We start from the raw sequence: 15771 nt of genomic DNA, 5'->3' as shown, positions 1-15771 counted from the left end.
CTTCCAAGACTATTTGCATTGCCCCCCAACCCCCCCCCCCCCCTCACATTGGTGCTACTCTATTATCGAGGCATAGTCACTTCAACTAATCAGAACTCCCTGTATAGAGTCTATTGCTTTTTAATTATTTTCCTAAAACTGCATTGTTGGTTAAGGGCTTAGTTAAGGGTTAAATCCTTTTGTATTTTAAAAGGACATTGCTTTCCATTCCCTCTGTAGGGATCATAATGACTAAACAAAACCAGACGTCATGGGTCCTGCAGAACCAGTTCCTCCACATTTCAGCCATACTTTTAAACTGGAAGAACTTGTCCCGATTGGCATTTTTAAATCACTGATGAAGGATTTTGAGGCTGATTCCCTGACCTGGCAATGTTTTTAATTTGCTGTTTTATACTCGTGAATTCAATGTTTTTTTTTACTAGATTACTTGTAGTTTCTCATGTTGTCTGTCAATTTTTTTTGTAATGACTTGGTGCTGCTTATCTTGGCCAGGGCGCACTTGAAGAGATCTCAATGAGCCCTTCTTGGTTAAATAAAGGTTAAATAAAAATTTAAAATCCAGAACCTGACAGTTGACAAGGAACTTTGTTAAAATTGTTTTAATTACAGATTTTTTTAAAAGATGGCCAAGTAAAAACACAATAAAGATTATCCCATTTAAAAATACAATTTTGCCACCAAGAAGGTACACAAGCCTTAAAGACTAGGGGGTTAAGTGCTCTACAGAAGACAAACAGGGAGCCCATAAGGTTTGGAGAAGGAAACAGGTGTTGAGGAAACTGCTCAAAGTATATCGAGACACTTGAGACAAATCGTTTACTGTCTCCTCAGCATTTAGATATCAATAGAAGAGACGTCAGTGTTTTGACAAGGCAACAGGAAATGGTTTAAAGTAATGTTGAGGGGGCCTGGTGTGTCGCTAAGACAATGGACGGTCATGTCTGGTTCAGCACTCTCCTTTACTCCGGATGAGAATGTTACTCTTCCGCTCCCTGGGAACACACACACAGAGCAGAATTAACAAACACCGAGCGAAACAAGGCAGGCAGACCCAAACAAGGCAGGCCGACCCAAACAAGGCAGGCAGACCCAAACAAGGCAGGCAGACCCAAACAAGGCAGGCAGACCCAAACAAGGCAGGCAGACCCAAACAAGGCAGGCAGACCCAAACAAGGCAGGCAGACCCAAACAAGGGAGAAAGAGAAGTCAGTTGTTGAAAGCTTAAAGGTTGGATACTTACATGTTCTGAAAGCACAGCATGCATTCATTAGAGTAGTTGGTGCCGTCGCTTCCACACACTGGCTCGAAGTTGCGGGGGCACATGGGCAAGTTGTACTGGGAACAGTCAGCCTGTTGGACAAAGACCAGGTTATGTAATAAATGAGGTGTTGGTAATATAGTGTACTGGGTATAGTCAACCTGTTTTTTGATCCAACAGACTAATAAAGGACTTTGGTCTCAATAAATAAAGCGAGGTATTGGTAATAGTGTTCTGGAATGAGCCAATATGAAGAGAACAGGGTTGTAATAGTGTACTGGTATAACACCATAAGAGAACATGGATAACAGGGAACAAACCATACCTTCCCTGCTCCTTCCACTGGTGCAGTGCACCTGGGGTGTATTCATTAGTCAGATTCTGTTGCAAAACGTTTTGCAATGGAAGCCAATTACAGTTTATTCTTGGAATCAAAACAGAACGTTTGTCCAATAGAAATTCTCATTTATTGCAAAACATTTTACATGGAGTAAATTGTTAGTTTCAAAACGTTTCGCAACATAATCCGACTAATGAATGCAGCCCTGAATGTTATGTCAACTAAGGAAGTGACTGTAAACATACGGGTGTACTTGGTGAACTGAATTTTGTCCAGAGGAAGACCCATACCACAGTTCTACATGAAGTAATCCAGCACAGAGCAACGTGTTTTAGAAAGGCACATAGCCTTTCACTACACGAAGTAAACAACGCGTTTAGCCTGCTTACCTCTGTGGTTCCGTCTGGGAGACTCGCTCCTCGTGCCAAAACTAAAACAGAGAAAGATGTTAAACCCGAGGCTCATTCAATTATTTAAACGTCAGATGTGATTTCCAGGAGTTCCAATCTAAAACGACAAAAAGGTTCATGTTTTCTCTAGTCAAAAAAATGCGCGTCGGTCATCTAGGCAGTTCGCTGGAGGTATCGACTGTGTGTTTGTCTAAACTGCTCTTAGAAGTTAATGTGCCGTTTTTTTTAAAATTGTTATTTAATAAAACTATTTGACTGCCACTTGGTACTAATTATGTAAAAGTCAAGATGAACAACACTCACCGGCAACACTGAGAAGGCACAGCGTCAGCCGTGTAAAGTTCCACATTCTATCCGTTGTGAAGGTGCGCAAGCAAGTGACGCTCGCAGCCACCGGAGCCGTATTTATACCTTGTAGGTCTCCACCCCAACCGCTTAAGGATCGGACCCTTTTTTTTCAATGTTCGCCTAAAATGACATTCCCAAATCTAACTGCCTGTAACTCAGGCCCTGAAGCAAGGATATGGTTATTATTGGTACCATTTGAAAGGAAACACTTTGAAGTTTGTGGAAATGTGAAATTAATGTAGGAGAATATAACAAATTGGATCTGGTAAAAGACAATACAAAATAAAAAAACATTTATTTATCTTTGAAATGCAAGAGATAGGCCATAATGTATTATTCTAGCCCAGGTGCAGTTTAGACTTTGGCCACTAGATGGCAGCAGTGTACGTGCAAAGTTTTAGACGATCCAATGATCCATTGCATTTCTGTTCAAAATGTTGTATCAAGACTGCCCAAATGTGCCTAGTTGGTTTATTAATACATATTCAAGATCATAGCTGTGCACTCTCCTCAAACAATAGCATGGTATTATTTCACTGTAATAGCTACTGTAAATTGGAGAGTGCAGTTAGATTAACAGGAATTTAAGCTTTCTGCCAATATCAGATATGTCTATGTCCTGGGAAATGCTATTGTTACTTACAACATCATGCTAATCGCATTAGCCTACGTCAACTCAACCGTCTCGCAGGGGACCCACCAATCCTGAAGAAGTTGGTTCGTCACTAGTTACCACAGTCACAAATCATTAACCCCGACTATTTGTACAATGTATCTTCTTAAAATGTGCCTAACCCTCTTAGCCTTACATTTGAATGAAATGTGTCTATGGAAACTAGTGAGAACCCCACTCAGAGAGACGTGTCCTGTACCTTTGTGAGAGTGTTGTGATTAAGCATACCAAAGGGACTTACATCAATTTATTCCCCCCAAAACATCTGGAGGATCTAATATGCAAGATAGTATGGGGACATAGGCTACCCAAGCTGTTCCTTTCTAGATAACAATGATTCTATAACAACAACATCAGCCTATCAGTAGTAGCCAGTTAGCTAGCTATCTAACTACAAAGCTAACCAGTTTGCTAGATACACTATATATACAAAAGTATGTGAACACCCCTTCAAATTAGTGGGTTTAGCTATTTCAGCCACATCGTTGCTGACAATGCTACCTAATATAATGTTTACATACCCTACATTATTCATCTCATATGTATACGTATATACTGTACTCTATATCATCTACTGCATCTTTATGTAATACATGTATCACTAGCCACTTTAAACTATGCCACTTTGTTTACATACTCATCTCATATGTATATACTGTACTCGATACCATCTACTGCATCTTGCCTATGCCGCTCTGTACCATCACTCATTCATATATCTTTATGTACATATTCTTTATCCCTTTACACTTGTGTGTATAAGGTAGTAGTTTTGGAATTGTTAGTTAGATTACTCGTTGGTTATTACTGCATTGTCGGAACTAGAGGCACAAGCATTTCGCTACACTCGCATTAACATCTGCTAACTATGTGTATGTGACAAATTAATTTGATTTGATTTGATTTTACAGGTGTATAAAATCGAGTACACAGCCATGCAATCTCCATAGACAAACATTGGCAGTAGAATGGTCTTACTGAAGAGCTCAGTCACTTTCAACGTGGCACCGTCATAGGATGCCACCTTTCCATCAAGTCAGTGTGTCAATTTTCTGCCCTGCTAGAGCTGCGCCGGTCAACTGTAAGTGCTGTGAAGTGGAAACATCTAGGAGCAACAACGGCTCAGTCGCCAAGCGGTAGGCCACACAAGCTCACAGAACGGGACAGCTGAGTGCTCAAGCGCGTAAAAATCGTCTGTCCTCGGTTTCAACACTCACTATCGAGTTCCAAACTGCCTCTGGAAGTAACATCAGCACAATAACTGTTCGTCAGGAGCTTCATGAAATAGGTTTCCATGGCCGAGCAGCCGCACACAAGCCTAAGATCACCATGAGCAATGCCAAGCATTGGCTGGAGTGGTGTAAAACTCGCTGCCATTGGACTCAGTGGAACAGTGGAAATGAGTTCTCTGGAGTGATGAATCAATTCACGCTACGCATCTGGCAATCTGTATTTGGCGGATGCCAGGAGAACATTACCTTCCCCAATTAATAGTTCTAACTGTAAAGTTTGGTGGAGGAGGAATAAAGGTTGGGGGCTGTTTTTCATGGTTCGGGCCTTAGTTCCAGTGAAGGGAAATCTTAACGCTACAGTATTCAATGACATTCTAGATGATTCTGTGCTTCCAACTTTGTGGCAACAGTTTGGGGAAGGCCTTTTCCTGTTTCCGCATGACAATGCCCCTGTGCACAAAGCAAGGTCCAGACAGAAATGGTTTGTCGAGAATGGTGTGGAAGAACTTGACTGGCCTGCACAGAGCCCTGACCTCAACCACACCACCTGGTATTGTATTGAACCCAGTTTGTTTCTAAATGGTTACAACACCACCTGGTATTGTATTGACCCCAGTTTGTTTCTAACGGGTTACAACACCACCTGGTATTGTATTGAACCCAGTTTGTTTCTAAAGGGTTACAACACCACCTGGTATTGTATTGACCCCAGTTTGTTTCTGAAGGGTTACAACACCACCTGGTATTGTATTGACCCCAGTTTGTTTCTGAAGGGTTACAACACCACCTGGTATTGTATTGAACCCAGTTTGTTTCTAAAGGGTTACAACACCACCTGGTATTGTATTGACCCCAGTTTGTTTCTGAAGGGTTACAACACCACCTGGTATTGTATTGACCCCAGTTTGTTTCTGAAGGGTTACAACACCACCTGGTATTGTATTGACCCCAGTTTGTTTCTAAAGGGTTACAACAGCACCTGGTATTGTATTGACCCCAGTTTGTTTCTAAATGGTTACAACACCACCTGGTATTGTATTGACCCCAGTTTGTTTCTAAAGGGTTACAACACCACCTGGTATTGTATTGACCCCAGTTTGTTTCTGAAGGGTTACAACACCACCTGGTATTGTATTGACCCCAGTTTGTTTCTAAAGGGTTACAACACCACCTGGTATTGTATTGACCCCAGTTTGTTTCTAAAGGGTTACAAGAACACCTGGTATTGTATTGACCCCAGTTTGTTTCTAAAGGGTTACAACACCACCTGGTATTGTATTGACCCCAGTTTGTTTCTGAAGGGTTACAACACCACCTGGTATTGTATTGACCCCAGGTTGTGTCTGAAGGGTTACAACACCACCTGGTATTGTATTGAACCCAGTTTGTTTCTGAAGGGTTACAACACCACCTGGTATTGTATTGAACCCAGTTTGTTTCTGAAGGGTTACAACACCACCTGGTATTGTATTGACCCCAGTTTGTTTCTGAAGGGTTACAACACCACCTGGTATTGTATTGACCCCAGTTTGTTTCTGAAGGGTTACAACACCACCTGGTATTGTATTGAACCCAGTTTGTTTCTGAAGGGTTACAACACCACCTGGTATTGTATTGACCCCAGTTTGTTTCTGAAGGGTTACAACACCATTTGGTTTTGCTTTGATGAGACAGGGAACTCATACATTGTCATTAAAATCTCATTGTATGTATTCAGATTTCAATCTGAGGTGAGCAGCTGGCACACAAGTAAAATGGCCTTCCTAGACCACTGTTCTAAAAACAGGGACTTGTTTTTATGTTTTATGGTTTTATGATGATTCCATATAACATACTTATGAGGGGGGAAATTATGTTTGTTTTGAAGGGATCAACAATTAAGCATTTGTTTGTTGTTTGTGGAAATCAGCCAGTTTGCAGGAAGTTTTTCATATGCATAAGGAAACCTAAGCCACCAAATGTATTGAAAATAAGATATGGTAATGTAAACCAACAATTGTTTTGTGTCCTTAAAGTAAAGCTTTTATCCAGGGAATCTTTAAGACTTGGTAAAAATGTGTGAAGTTCAACGCATTAGCACTGCCCTCGTTCACTCTGTTTAAAGAACATCTTTTTTTTTCTCACTTTGTGAGGTTTATTTTTCCACATAAAGTTAAACAGCGTCTTATCTAATTGGTAGAAAATAGATAGATTGTCAAGACAAGAGGACACATACGAAGAAGGCCTTAGATAAGCCTTAGTCAGGAAAAAGTGGACAAATCTATGTCTAACCACGAGTTGAACTTGTGTTTTATTGACAACTGGGGAAAGATGAAGATTCTTCATTATTTCCTTCTCTTTTGTTATTTTTTTATCCCTAAATAATTCACTGTGTCTTTGATCTGTCCTATGGTATTGTGTAGAACCATATTAAATAGTAAATAATAGTATTGAGCGTGGTGACCCTGAATAGATTTAGAGCGTCTAGCACTGAGCAGTGACTCGTTTAAGCCCTCAATAAATTGTGTTGTCTCTGATCATGCATTCAAGGTTCTCTCGTTCGTTTTCACTGTTAGAGCCCCAATTATGTTTTGTTGTAGCTCAAGTAAAGATGGTTCTGTGTTTGCTCTCTTTGGTACAGGGCTGAATGGTGAAAAATAGTTTCCATCCGTTGTCATTTCGTGTTCAGAAGTAGTACTCATTGAGCCGGCTCACTGCATTGAGCCGGGTAACAGTGTTCAGAAGTAGTACTCATTGAGCCGGCTCACTGCATTGAGCCGGGTAACAGTGTTCTGGGGCAGGAGTGATTTTCTGCCTGTTCTGCTTCTCCTTTTTCAGTTTGTCTCGTTTGATAATTTTACCTCAGGTTAGCCTGCAGGCTAACTAGCTGGCAACAGGTTTAGAAAGTTTTTAAAAAATACAAAAAACTAAAGATATTCCTGACACACAAAAGTCACATATAACTATTTAGTCGCGTAGTCTGTTCACAGTTATGACATGAATCGGAAAAATATTGAGAGCAGGCGTCAAAATCCACAAGGGGCGCTCGCTCACATCACATCTGACCAAGTCGCCGTCACCATGGCAACCCCTACACGGAGCCCTCCGCATTGTTGCAACATTTGGGCGGCGCATGGCGATGCGGTACGGAGCTCAATAAGCTCTTTGCACGCCCACTAGCCTACGTATTTCCGCTAAAATCCCAGCCAGACAGCTAGCGAGATGCACATAATGCACCGACAGCAGAGAGAGAAAGAGCAATGACGTGCTGCACAGATCTGCACATATGTGATGTAGAACGCCATTTTCGGGGACCACCTTTTGGCTCGTGAGGGCTCCTATTAGAACTAATGGCAACAACAACAAAAAGTAAACAAAAGTGCCGGAGAATGCCTATAAGAGAAATTTTAGATTTTAGATTTTCAATCTGATACCAGATGATTCTGTTAAGGTTGTGTTTAAATTGCATCCTAATCTCCCACATTGTAATCTCATTTATTACACTTTTAGTAGAGAGACACCTCAAACAAAATATGTTTATTTTAACCTGGTAAATTGACTGAGAACACATTCTCATTTACAGCAACAACCTGGGGAATAGTTACAGGGGAGAGGAATGAGACAATTAATTGTAAGTGATTAGGTGGCCGTGATGGTTTGAAGGCCAGACTGGGAATTTATCCAGGACACCAGGGGTTAACACTCCTACTCTTACAATAAGTGCCATGGGATCTTTTAGTGACCACACAGAGTCAGGACACCTGTTTAACGTCCCATCTGAATGACAGCACCCTACACCAATCACTAACCTGGGATGTTTTCTTTAGACCAGAGGAAAGGGTGCCTCCTACTGGCCCTCCAACACCACTTCCAGCAGCATCTGGTCTCCCATCCAGGGACTGACCAGGACCAACCCTGCTTAGCTTCAGATGCAAGCCAGCAGTGGAATGCAGGGTGATATGCTGATGGCTACTAAAAGTCTACGAAATCCAATTTTCCAGTAATATACTATAGTGTTTTGACCAGGCTGTGGCAGAGAGAGCAGATAACAGCCATTAGAGATAGTGTTTCTGCTGAGGCTGTTAAGGTGTGAAGGACATGCAGCATTGGTTGCTGAAGCAACAGATAAATATGTGTGTCCTGGTGCCAATGAAGAGGTTTACGCGGGCTGATAAAAGCTTTCAAGGTCACTCTTCACGACTGTCTTTAGTGTGCTTGGACCACGTTAGTTTGTTGTTGATGTGGACCCCAAGGCACTTGAAGCTCTCAACCTGCTCTACTGCAGCCCCGTCTATGAGAATGGGGGCGTGCTCCATCCCCCTTTGCCTGTAGTCCACAATAATCTGCTTTGTCTTGATCATATGATATGTTGCGATTTTACAATCCGTATGATATGTTAACGAATTTGCTAAATGTAAGATGTGTTACGAATTCCAATTTGTTGTGGCTAACCGTTAGCTAGGCGGCTAACCGCTAGCTAGGCGGCTAACCGCTAGCTAGGCGGCTAACCGTTAGCTAACCGTTAGCTAGGCGGCTAACCGCTAGCTAGGTGGCTAACCGTTAGCTAGGCGGCTAACGTTAAGGTTAGGAGTTAGGTTAGGGGTTAGGGAAAGGGAAATGGTTAGCTAATATGGTAAGCAGTTGCAAAGTAACAAAAAAAGTAGTAAGTAGATGCTAATAGCTAAAATTGTCCGGTTTTGAGATTTAAACACACAACCGTTGGGTTGCTAGACGTTCGCATGGCACGCCCACCCATCCACCCTGATCAACCACCCTACTTTCGTTTTTGCATTAAGTGAGCTTCTGTCTTATGTAACCATAACAATCGTAACGTATCATACTAATTTGGGTGTTTTGGTTTTACATGTATTATGTTATGTCTAGTCTATGAGACCAGGCTGATTTCCTCACCAGCAGAAATAAGAGTTTATTTGTGCCTGTCCTCAAGACTCCGCGTCACAAACTGATACTGTTGGGTTGTACTTTGCATTAATAAAGGCTGACAGCAAACTGTCTTGAATGTCAAATAGTGGATTTGGGCATTTCAGCATCTCAACCGGTCAGCAGTGAATGGTTTGGTTAGTCCTGGCCTTTTCCTGAGAGGCTGATTAGAATGAAATGTTTTCTGTGTAACCTGCTGAGAGAAGGGCTGCATGGGGCCGAGGAGAACTGAAACAGACTGCCACTCTAACACACAGTCAGGGAAGTTGACCCCACAGAAACACACTGCAGGAACACACAGTCAGGGAAGTTGACCCCACAGAAACACACTGCAGGAACAGACAGTCAGGGAAGTTGACCCCACAGAAACACACTGCAGGAACACACATGTCAGGGAAGTTGACCCCACAGAAACACACTGCAGGAACACACAGTCAGGGAAGTTGACCCCACAGAAACACACTGCAGGAACACACAGTCAGGGAAGTTGACCCCACAGAAACACACTGCAGGAACACACAGTCAGGGAAGTTGACCCCACAGAAACACACTGCAGGAACACACAGTCAGGGAAGTTGACCCCACAGAAACACACTGCAGGAACACACATGTCAGGGAAGTTGACCCCACAGAAACACACTGCAGGAACACACAGTCAGGGAAGTTGACCCCACAGAAACACACTGCAGGAACACACAGTCAGGGAAGTTGACCCCACAGAAACACACTGCAGGAACACACAGTCAGGGAAGTTGACCCCACAGAAACACACTGCAGGAACACACATGTCAGGGAAGTTGACCCCACAGAAACACACTGCAGGAACACACAGTCAGGGAAGTTGACCCCACAGAAACACACTGCAGGAACACACAGTCAGGGAAGTTGACCCCACAGAAACACACTGCAAGAACACACAGTCAGGGAAGTTGACCCCACAGAAACACACTGCAGGAACACACAGTCAGGGAAGTTGACCCCACAGAAACACACTGCAGGAACACACAGTCAGGGAAGTTGACCCCACAGAAACACACTGCAGGAACACACACCACACACACACACCAGCCAGCCAGCAGGGTTCTCTGTTCATTGCGCAGACAGGAACAAAGAACTCTGCAGGAAACAAAGAGGTGGAGAGGTCATGATTAACAACTCATGGTGTGATTGTGATTAACATACAGGAACTCAAGTCCTTTTGTTGTCCTGATCTGGAGTACCTCATCAAATACCAACCGCATTACCTCCTGAGAGAATTATCTTCGGTTATAGTCACTGCCGTGTACATTACCCCACAAGCCGACACCCCGACGACTCTTAAGGAGTGTTAACCATTGCTAGGCCCAGACGGCATCACAAGCCGCGTCCTCAGAGCATGCGCAGACCAGCCGTCTGGAGTGTTTACGGACATATTCAATCTCTCCCTATCCCAGTTTGTTGTCCCCACATGCTTCAAGATGACCACCATCGTTCCTGTTCCCAAGAAAGTGAAAGTATCTGAACTAAACAACTCTCGCCAAATAGCCCTCACTTCTGTCATCATGAAGTGCTTTGAGAGGCTGGTTAAGGATCATATCACCTCTTCCTTACCTGACCCACTAGACCCACTTCAGTTTACTTACCGCCCTAATAGGTCCACAGACGATGCAATCTCCATCACACATTGCCCCATCTGGACAAGAGGAAAAACTATGTAAGAATACTTTTCATCAATGACAGCTCAGCCTTCAACGCCATAGTGCCTGCCCTCCAAGCTCATCACTTAGCTTAAGGCTCTGGGTCTGAACATCTCCCCGTTCACCTGCTCCCTCCGGTCCTCCCCGTTCACCTGCTCCCTCCTGTCCTCCCTGTTCACCTGCTCCCTCCTGTCCTCCCTGTTCACCTGCTCCCTCCTGTACTCCCTGTTCACCTGCTCCCTCCTGTACTCCCTGTTCACCTGCTCCCTCCTGTACTCCCTGTTCACCTGCTCCCTCCTGTCCTCCCTGTTCACCTGGTCCCTCCTGTACTCCCTGTTCACCTGGTCCCTCCTGTCCTCCCTGCTCTCCCACGACTGCGTGGCTACGCACATCTCCAGCTCAATCGTCAAGTTTACTGACGACACAACACTGGTAGGCCTGATTACCAATTATGACGAGAAAGCCGGAGTTGTGTCAGGAAAACAACGTCTCCCTCAATGTCAACAAAATGAAGAGAGACAGCAGAGAGAGCACTTCCACAGGGCCGCAATGGAGAGGCTCAAAATAGGGACCTGAAATGGTCCCTTTACACAGACAGTGTTGTGAAGAAGGCTCAACGGTGCTTCTTCAACCTCAAGAGACTGAGGAAATTTGGCTTGGCCTCTATCACAGCCTGGTATGGCAATTTCAACCTCTGCAATTGCAGGGCTGCCAGAGGGTGGTGCTGTCAGCCCAACGCATCACCGGGGGCACACTACCTGCCCTCCAGGACATCTACAGCACCCGATGTCACAGGAAGGCCATAAAGATCATCAAGGACAACAACCACCCGAGCCACGGCCTGTTCACATCGCTACCATCTAGAAGGTGGACCCAGTACAGATGCATCAAAGCTGGGACCTAGAGACTGAAAAACAGATTCTTCCTCCAGGCCATCAGACTGTTAAACAGCCATCACTAGTCTACCTTCGCCCAGGACCCTGCCTTGAACCTTAGTCACTGTTACAGCTACCACCCGGTACTCTACCCTGAACCTTAGTCACTGTTACGGCTACCACCCGGTACTCTACCCTGAACCTTAGTCACTGTTATGGCTACCACCCGTTACTCTACCCTGAACCTTAGTAACTGTTACAGCTACCACCCGTTACTCTACCCTGCCTTGAACCTTAGTCACTGTTACGGCTACCACCCGGTACTCTACCCTGAACCTTAGTCACTGTTACGGCTACCACCCGGTACTCTACCCTGCACCTTAGTCACTGTTACGGCTACCACCCGGTACTCTACCCTGAACCTTAGTCACTGTTACGGCTACCACCCGGTACTCTACCCTGAACCTTAGTCACTGTTACGGCTACCACCCGGACTCTACCCTGAACCTTAGTCACTGTTACTGCTACCACCCGGTACTCTACCCTGAACCTTAGTCACTGTTACGGCTACCACCCGGACTCTACCCTGAACCTTAGTCACTGTTACTGCTACCACCCGGTACTCTACCCTGAACCTTAGTCACTGTTACGGCTACCACCCGGTACTCTACCCTGCACCTTAGTCACTGTTACGGCTACCACCCGGTACTCTACCCTGAACCTTAGTCACTGTTACGGCTACCACCCGGTACTCTACCCTGCACCTTAGTCACTGTTACGGCTACCACCCGGTACTCTACCCTGAACATTAGTCACTGTTACGGCTACCACCCGGTACTCTACCCTGAACCTTAGTCACTGTTACGGCTACCACCCGGTACGCTACCCTGCCCTGAACATTAGTCACTGTTACGGCTACCACCCGGTACTCTACCCTGAACCTTAGTCACTGTTACGGCTACCACCCGGTACTCTAACCTGAACCGTAGTCACTGTTACAGCTACCACCCGGTACTCTACCCTGAACCTTAGTCACTGTTACGGCTACCACCCGGTACTCTACCCTGAACCTTAGTCACTGTTACGGCTACCACCCGGTACTCTACCCTGCTCGTTAGAGACTGCTGATCTCGTTATTGAACACTGGCCACATTAATCATTAGTACTTAATATTTTAACCACTTTATTTGTATGTACTGTATTCTAGTCAAGGTTCATCCTACTGTATATAACTACTGCTATTCACACCATTAAATATACAATGTACAGTACCAGCCAATAGTTACTGTATATATTCTGTTGATCTAGACTCCAGGAGCTACTGTATACAGTACCAGCCAATAGTTACTGTATATATTCTGTTGGTCTAGACTCCAGGAGCTACTGTATACAGTACCAGCCAATATTTACTGTATATATTCTGTTGATCCAGACTCCAGGAGCTACTGTATACAGTACCAGCCAATAGTTACTGTATATATTCTGTTGATCTAGACTCCAGGAGCTACTGTATACAGTACCAGCCAATAGTTACTGTATATATTCTGTTGATCTAGACTCCAGGAGCTACTGTATACAGTACCAGCCAATATTTACTGTATATATTCTGTTGATCTAGACTCCAGGAGCTACTGTATACAGTACCAGCCAATATTTACTGTATATATTCTGTTGATCCAGACTCCAGGAGCTACTGTATACAGTACCAGCCAATAGTTACTGTATATATTCTGTTGATCTAGACTCCAGGAGCTACTGTATACAGTACCAGCCAATATTTACTGTATATATTCTGTTGATCCAGACTCCAGGAGCTACTGTATACAGTACCAGCCAATAGTTACTGTATATATTCTGTTGATCCAGACTCCAGGAGCTACCACATACAGTACCAGCCAAAGGTTGGACACACCTACTCATTCATAGGGTTTTTCTTTATTTTTACTATTTTATACATTGTGGAATAATAGTGAAGACATCAAAACTATTAAATAACACGTATGAAATCACGTAGTAACCAAAAAAAAGTGTTAAACAACTCAAAATATATTTTGTTATTGAGATTCTTTAAAGTAGCCACCCTTTGCCTTGATGACAGCTTTGTAAACTCTTGGCATTGGGCTATGACACACACACACAAAAAAGCACATTTTAAATTCACCTGTGTATAATACACACTGGTACATGTGTGAAATAGGACAAATGTAATCAACTACCACATCCTGATCATTATTACACAACTCCCAGTCAACAAGCAGCTGACACACACACAGACAGCCATCTCATTGGTTCATATTAACGTCACCGTCATTGGCTGCTGAATAACTCTAGTTCCAGCAACAATTATTAAAGGAAACGATGTCAGACACACGTGACTCCCTTCACTACCTCATTACTCATTGGTGTAGACAAGCTAGGTCCCCCATATACCTACCGGGGCAGAGGGCATGGTGTAGGGATGGTGGTGGAAGGCTACCTTTGCATCCCAAATGGCACCCTATTCCCTATATAGTGCACTACTTTAGACCAGAGCCCTATGTCACCCTATTCCCTATATAGTGCACTACTTTAGACCAGAGACCTATGCGCCGTAGCACCCTATTCCCTATATATAGTGCACTACTTGGGCTCTGGTCAACAGAAGTGCACTATATAGGGAGTTGACTGCTATTTGGGAGCCTGTGTAAATAATATTTAAACCAGTTGATGATGTTTCTAAAAGTCTCATTTCTTTATTTATATTTGATTTGTTATTAATAGGCCTGCTGTGTCCTCTTAAACATCATGTGCATCTGAGATGGTACCCTGTTCCCTGTATAGTGCACTACTTTAGACCAGAGCCTTATGGAACCCTATTCCCTGTATAGTGCACTACTTTATACCAGAGCCCTATGGAACCCTATTCCCTATATATAGTGCACTACTTTAGACCAGAGCCTTATGGAACCCTATTCCCTATATAGTGCACTACTTTAGACCAGAGCCCTACGGAACCCTGTTCCCTATATAGTGCACTACTTTATACCAGAGCCCTATGGAACCCTATTCCCTATATATAGTGCACTACTTTAGACCAGAGCCCTATGGGCCGTAGCACCCTATCCCCTACATAGTGCACTACTTTAGACCAGAGCCCTATGGGCCGTAGCACCCTATCCCCTATATAGTGCACTACTTTAGACCAGAGCCCTATGGGCCGTAGCACCCTATTCCCTATATAGTGCACTACTTTAGACCAGATCCCTATAGGCCGTAGCACCCTATTCCCTATATAGTGCACTACTTTATACCAGAGCCCTATGGGCCGTAGCACCCTGTTCTCTATATAGTGCACTACTTTTGACAAGCCACTAGGGAATAGGGCTCTAATCAAAATTAGTGCAGTCTATAAGGAATAGGGTACCATTTGAGAGGAGGGAAAATATTGGTCTGGGTTTTGAAAGACCTCATGCAAACATGTTTAATGCATTGGAAGTCGACAATGATTCTTTGCATAGTCACTTCACCCCTACCTGTACCCCTGCACATTGACTCAGTACCCCCTGTATATAGCCTCTTATTGTAATTGTATTGTGTTACTTTTTATTTTTTTAAATGTACTTTAGTTTATTTTGTAAATATTTTCCTAACTCTTCTTGAACTGGACTGTTAGTTAAGGGATTGTAAATCAGCATTTCACGATAAGGTCCACACTTCGGCGCATGTGACAAATAAAGTTTGATTTGATTTGGATTTGAGATTACATCAAATAAGATGGTATTTGTCACGTGCGTCGAATACAACCTTGTAAGAAATGCTTACTTACAAGCTCTTTCAGAGATTACATTACATCACACACACACACACACGCACGCACGCACGCACACACACACACACACACACACACACACACACACGCACACACACACACACACACACACACGCTCAGGTGAATCAAGTGCCATTTCCTACCAACCCAGTAGATGACGCACTGAGACAGTACTCCTGCCAAAGACTGGAAAGAAGTCATGTGCTTGTCCCGTGATCAAATGCGGAA

General features: G+C 43.8%; 1 protein-coding gene across 1 annotated transcript; it reads right to left on the bottom strand.

Annotated features, from left to right (window-relative positions):
• Positions 1-583: 583 nt before the first annotated feature.
• Positions 584-2396, bottom strand: LOC139398345 (serine protease inhibitor Kazal-type 1-like). Its single transcript, XM_071144394.1, has 4 exons — positions 2315-2396; positions 1991-2031; positions 1244-1353; positions 584-995 (listed from the first exon to the last, which is right to left on the bottom strand). Exons 1-4 carry the CDS (start codon positions 2358-2360, stop codon positions 950-952), a joined length of 243 nt encoding a protein of 80 aa, XP_071000495.1. The 5' UTR covers positions 2361-2396; the 3' UTR covers positions 584-949.
• Between the last annotated feature and the right edge of the window lie 13375 nt (positions 2397-15771).

Source organism: Oncorhynchus clarkii, unplaced genomic scaffold, assembly GCF_045791955.1.
Source record: "Oncorhynchus clarkii lewisi isolate Uvic-CL-2024 unplaced genomic scaffold, UVic_Ocla_1.0 unplaced_contig_13078_pilon_pilon, whole genome shotgun sequence".
Lineage (NCBI taxonomy): Eukaryota > Metazoa > Chordata > Actinopteri > Salmoniformes > Salmonidae > Oncorhynchus > Oncorhynchus clarkii.
This window is presented reverse-complemented; position numbering and strand designations above follow the sequence as displayed.

Bases quoted from the DNA above. Each gene is read 5' to 3' on its own strand.
- LOC139398345 (XM_071144394.1), bottom strand. From the start codon at position 2,360: ATGTGGAACTTTACACGGCTGACGCTGTGCCTTCTCAGTGTTGCCG. The intron at 1,354-1,990 runs GTAAGCAGGCTA...TTTGTCCAACAG, and splicing joins TCCCAGACGGAACCACAGAG to GCTGACTGTTCCCAGTACAA. The intron at 996-1,243 runs GTAAGTATCCAA...GTGTGTTCCCAG, and splicing joins ATGCTGTGCTTTCAGAACAT to GGAGCGGAAGAGTAACATTC.